The 5,286-nt window shown below is 40.2% G+C and overlaps 1 protein-coding gene across 1 annotated transcript; it reads right to left on the bottom strand.

Annotated features, from left to right (window-relative positions):
- Positions 1-2,261: 2,261 nt before the first annotated feature.
- BCL2A1 (BCL2 related protein A1) lies at positions 2,262-4,946 on the bottom strand. The gene is made up of 2 exons (XM_015638487.3): positions 4,406-4,946; positions 2,262-3,154 (listed from the first exon to the last, which is right to left on the bottom strand). The coding sequence occupies exons 1-2, from the start codon at positions 4,823-4,825 to the stop codon at positions 3,050-3,052; spliced, it is 525 nt and encodes a 174-aa protein (XP_015493973.1). The 5' UTR covers positions 4,826-4,946; the 3' UTR covers positions 2,262-3,049.
- Between the last annotated feature and the right edge of the window lie 340 nt (positions 4,947-5,286).

The raw sequence follows: 5,286 nt of genomic DNA, 5'->3' as shown, positions 1-5,286 counted from the left end.
GATCGCAAAGAATTTCCCCTTCTCTAATTTTGCTGTAGGAAGGGAAAGTACATTTCGGCGAGACGTTTTAGCAGCGTCTGCCGAGCAGTTTCATATCCCCGTGGCGGTGCCTGGGGCTCAGGTGGCCATCGGTGCCCAGCCCAGGAGCTGTGCCCACAGGGAAGATGTGCCGGCCACGGCCCGAGGGAGGCCTTTGGGTCCAAAACGCTGCCCAGGGAGGTGGTGGAGTTTCCATCCCTGGTGGTGGAGTTATCATCCCTGGTGGGGGAGTTTCCATCCCTGGTGGTGGAGTTATCATCCCTGGTGGGGGAGTTACCATGCCTGGTGGTGGCGTTTCCATCCCTGGTGGTGGAGTTTCCATCCCTGGTGGTGGCGTTTCCTGGAAGCGTTTAAGTCATGACTGGATGTGGCACTTAGTGCCATGCTCCAGTTGACAAGGTGCTGACCAGTCAAAGGTTGGACTCAATGACCTCAGAAGTTTTTTCTGATTCTGTGATTTTAAGTGCAGAAAGAGACATTTCTATAGGAGAACAGTTTTCATGAATCTCTTCCGCGTGGCTTTTGATGACATCTCAATTTAGCTACTGTGTGCACTGATGAAGTCATCAGCTGTCCCACTGGGCCGCTCTTTGACCTCACCTTTTGCTCTAGAAGCAGTTCTTGTTTCTCCCCTGGCAGATCCAAGGATCCCTTAAACAGGAGTGCCTCAGGACCTGGGCACTACTCAGTGTCATCTGTGGATAACTTCATGCCAGTTACAGCTACACTATTTTATAAAATTTAGCTAGTAGCCCTGCTGTTTTCAGGTGTTTTACACTGCTTAGAATTGTGGTGGTACATCTCATCACTGCTTTTCTTACTCTGCACTGAAAAAATGGGGTTTAGTCCTGGTGAAGTTAACCTGTACCCCACTGGACCATTAATGATCCAGGTTTCTTTTGTTTAAACCCTGCCCTTACCACGAAAGCAAGTTCTAAATTTATTGTATCACCTACATTTTGAAAAGACTCAGTCGCCCTTTTTATATTTAACTAAAAAATTGTACTTCTGAGTATGAAATAGGTTACTAGATCAGTGTAAAAGGAAGTGGATGTGGTATTAATAGATTGGTGTTAGCCACTATAATACATGCTCGCAGCAGTGCTCAAAAAGGAGCTGAGTAAGAATTGCTGTTCTTACCATGAAGACAGACTGCTAATAAACATGTATATGCTATATCATGTTTTGAAATGTCATTTCTGATGGGTGCTACCATAGGTGTTGTGGAGCTGGGCGTTTTCCTTTAGCTGCCCCTTGCCCTCTGAACGCTGCCATCTTTTCTTCAACAGCAACAAAGTTTACCTCACAAATCCCACCTGCATGTTAAATATTTCTTCTTTTCACCGGGGAGGAAGAGGGATAAATACATGCTCTAACAAACATTAACATCTGTTTGTGTTTTATGGTTAAATACACCAAGTTAGACCATGGAATCACAGAAGGAGACATTGAAAGCTCATGTGGTCCAGCCTTTCCTGGATTAGGGAGCCTCGATGAAACTGCCCAGTGCCCTGTTCAGTTGTACCCTGAAAACTGCCAGGGAGGAGGACTCTACCACATCCCTGGGCAGGTTGTTCCAGTAAACAATTGTTCTTACTGCAAAAAAAGAGTCTTATGTTGAGATGAAAGATGGAGAGCCCATACCAGAAGAAGCTAATTCAATCTCTCAGTGTCACAAAGCTGGATTTTCTAGAGGGTCTGTCTCAGACAACAGTGAACTGCTGGCTCAGTTTGGTTCACCTCCCAGCACATCTAAAAAAAGAAGAAGGGTGTTTGGACCCAGCCTTAGTTCCCTAATGGAAAGCCACTACAGCTGAAGAAAACCCTTCTAGAATGAATTCTTGAAGAACTACTGTTTAGCCTTTGAAAGCAAATGAAATGAATTTGAGTAAAAACATGAATTGTCCCGGACTATAAAAGTCTGGAAGTCTCTCACATCACTCTCTGAGTTTGCTTAACTTTATGATGTATCCTAAAACACTGATTACTGTCATCAGAGCTGATCCAGTTCATTTATTTTGCCACAAGATATCTGTTTCTTATACAAGCTTCCAAATAGTAACTAAAAAGTACTACAGAAAATTAATGTATTGACATCCATGGGCATCAGACCAAACCCTTAAACTACTTGGATTTTCCAATAGATTGTGATAACCTTTCTAAGATTATTGTATTAAGGCAGATCTTCTCCCATGCTCCAGTTTTTCTGAAAAAAAATGAGACCAATCTTAAGACTTTAAATTACATATTTTAATGTATTTTCTTAAAATATTAGTGTATTTACACAAATTTCTCATATAAAAAATATTTTCTACTTGCCTATTTTTAAACATCTAGTTTAAAAAACATTCAGCCAAATGACTACATCACACAAATATGAAAGAACATTCGTTGTAGATGTGAGAGATTAAAAAAATACAGCACAGAAACACATACCATTGCTATAACAGTGAGTGCACATTTTTAAGTTGCTATTTTCCACAAACAGTTCTTCCAATAGAAATTGTCTGTGTCAGTAACTTCTACCCACTTCTATACTGGAGTTCCTGTTTCTTTATTCTTCACAAAAATCCCCCCCACCTTTTTCTTATACAGAGGTTGCAATAAAATGCATTACAGTAGTATTTCATTTACAAAACAAATGAAATAAAAACTTGTTTCTTAACCCATTGGATTGTATTTCACTAAGACAATGTCCTTTCATGGAGATGCAAGAGAAATTCCAAGAACTGTCTGGATGTGGAAAATGATCTCAGAGCAATCCTGCCTGGAAGGGTGGACTTGAATTGCTGAATGATGTTGTGCAGATTCCCCTTTGGAAGGATCTCATCTTCAGATTTGGTAATTAGGTTGGCATGTTAAACATTGTATTTAGTCAAAATAAATACAAATAAATTAAAAACAAATTATAAAAGGAAATTATTCTCTTGTTGATATTGCTTGGAGGAAGGCTGAGAAGTGAAGCTTGTGGCAATACCTAGATTACACATGAATGGCAGATCCTTTTACTTCAGTAGTACTCTCTGAACAAGGAAACAACAGCTATGAGCAGGGCTGTAATTTTGGAGAAAGACAGTAGTGATCTTCTTTCAAACTTTGTTAGGAAGCCATTTTCCTGTGGAAAAGAACACGCACAGTTAGGGACAGTTTAAAAACAACATGTAGGGAAACCACACGGCTCTCTGTGTCAGATTAACAGTGCTGCAGCACTGTGCAGTGAGGGACAGCTCTTCAGAGCTCTGCCTCCAAAAGATGAATAGGGCTTTAAAAATAGTAGCTGAAAATAGCTGCACCTTGCTGAATGTTTGTTTTATCTCCAAGTCAAGACTATGCCCTCCCTGTGTAAATAGAAAACAAATGTGAACTCCATCATCTGAGCCCCCATCTTCCAGGAAGGTACAAGTGCTATGTTTCTGATGTAGTAATACACTCAGAAATATCTCCCTTTAAGCTTCCTTATTCTACTATGATGAGCCACCTATTATGACAGAATGTTGCCAGGAGTTGATACTTCTCTGAAATAAAATTGACTCTATTTGAAAGAGTTGGAAAGAGAAGCCTTTATAATAAATCTGATGCATCAAGGGGTTATGAGTCACTATCACCTTTTTTTTTTTTTCTGCTACAGAGAAGGATTAAAGCAAGCAGAAATTAAAAAAAAAAAGAAAAGCAAGACACTAGAAAATAAATCGAGGGAAAAAACTAGCAGGAAATATGAGAGAAGTGGGATGAGAGGGGGTGGAAAGAGAAAGTGACATTTACATATAAGTAAAGGAAAAAAGTACCAAGGAAATAACTTGTGTCATTGATTCTCAGATTCCCCTAACTGCAAAAAAAAAAGAAGTATTGGTGTGATAAAACTTTGCAAACTTTGCAGAGCAAAAGGAAATTTCCCTTCACTGGCAGAATGGGAATTTTAGCAGCTTGGCAAAACAGTTCATTTAGTAATGAGTATTTTTCTCAGCGTTGACCATTCACAGATGGAAGTTCTAGGATTATCTCAGTCCAAACAGAAAAGATTTAATGCCACTTGTATTTATTTGTACATTTGTTGTAAGTAAAACTGATTTGGGGGATTAAATAATGGCTTTTTTGAAATCCACAGCTGACTTCATTGTGAGGATCACACCTGTCTATTCTTTCCTTACCTTGAAATTAAGTATTTTTGGACCAACTCCTCTATGAAGGCAAAACTGCTGCACTGACCTTAGGATGCCACTTAATTTTAGATTTAATAATGGAAATTTTAAGGCAACAAATATTAAACCACCAAATAAAACCCTGAATAAAATGGCTTTGACAGTGTCTATAGTAATAATTAATGAAATCTCCTAATCTAGACTTTGTTGGAAAATGAGAAACTCACCCAGCCACCATTTGCATCAATCCATTCAGCTTTGTTGTTTATGATGTACTCTGTGATGAAATAAGAGATCTCCTCCTTCTCCTCTGCAGTCAGCTGAACTCCATGCTCTTGAAGCTTCTTGGTGAGAAGACCTCCAAATGTAAATATGGTCATAATTCGTCCCCAGTTAGTATTTCCATCAGCAAACTTTTCATCCATGACTCCATTGAAAATTCTCTTGGCAACAGCTACAGAGGTGATGTCAATCCTGTCCAGGAGTGGCCTGAGAGCCTCCTCGGTTTGGTCTTGCAGGGAAGATGCAATGGTTCGCAAGACATGAGCAACCCTGGTCTGGGCTGGACCGAGCTGTGATTCCTGGAGCACATACTGCAAATAATCCTGAGCTAAGTAATAAACGTAATAGAACTCAGCAGTTTCCATTCAATACAAAATGCAGAGAGCAGTTCACTGCTCCTAGTCAGGGTTGGCAGTGAGCAGCCACAGGACATGCACACGGTTTTGTTTCGTCTGGTTTTGATGGAATCTTTCTGTTTTTACCACAGAATTTCCTGTAAAAGGTAGTGACTTAGTGGTGTGCGTTGGGGAATATGTCACAGAGGAAATGAAAGAAAAAGTATCTCCTTTTATGTCTTGAGTGATTTATTTCTCCAAATAGTGTGGTTCCGCAACTAAAATCGACCAGATTTTACCACATTCTTTAGCAGCCTAAATTGGCATTTTCTAGGGACTTTTGCTACATACCACTAGCAAAGGTTTGGCATTTGGCTTGCAAAATTCCAAGAATGGTGTGTGCTGGCAAAGGTTAGGCATTTGGCTTGAAAAAAACATGCCCAAGAAGTGCACACTGCTGGAGATGCAGCCCCCCAGCACCCCCAGTCCAA

Source organism: Parus major, chromosome 10, assembly GCF_001522545.3.
Source record: "Parus major isolate Abel chromosome 10, Parus_major1.1, whole genome shotgun sequence".
Classification (NCBI taxonomy): Eukaryota; Metazoa; Chordata; class Aves; order Passeriformes; family Paridae; genus Parus; species Parus major.
Note: the sequence above shows the minus strand (reverse complement) of the source record. Positions and strands in the feature narration are given on the sequence as shown.

Bases quoted from the DNA above. Each gene is read 5' to 3' on its own strand.
- BCL2A1 (XM_015638487.3), bottom strand. From the start codon at position 4,825: ATGGAAACTGCTGAGTTCTATTACGTTTATTACTTAGCTCAGGATTAT. The intron at 3,155-4,405 runs GTGAGTTTCTCA...TCTTTTCCACAG, and splicing joins TTGATGCAAATGGTGGCTGG to GAAAATGGCTTCCTAACAAA.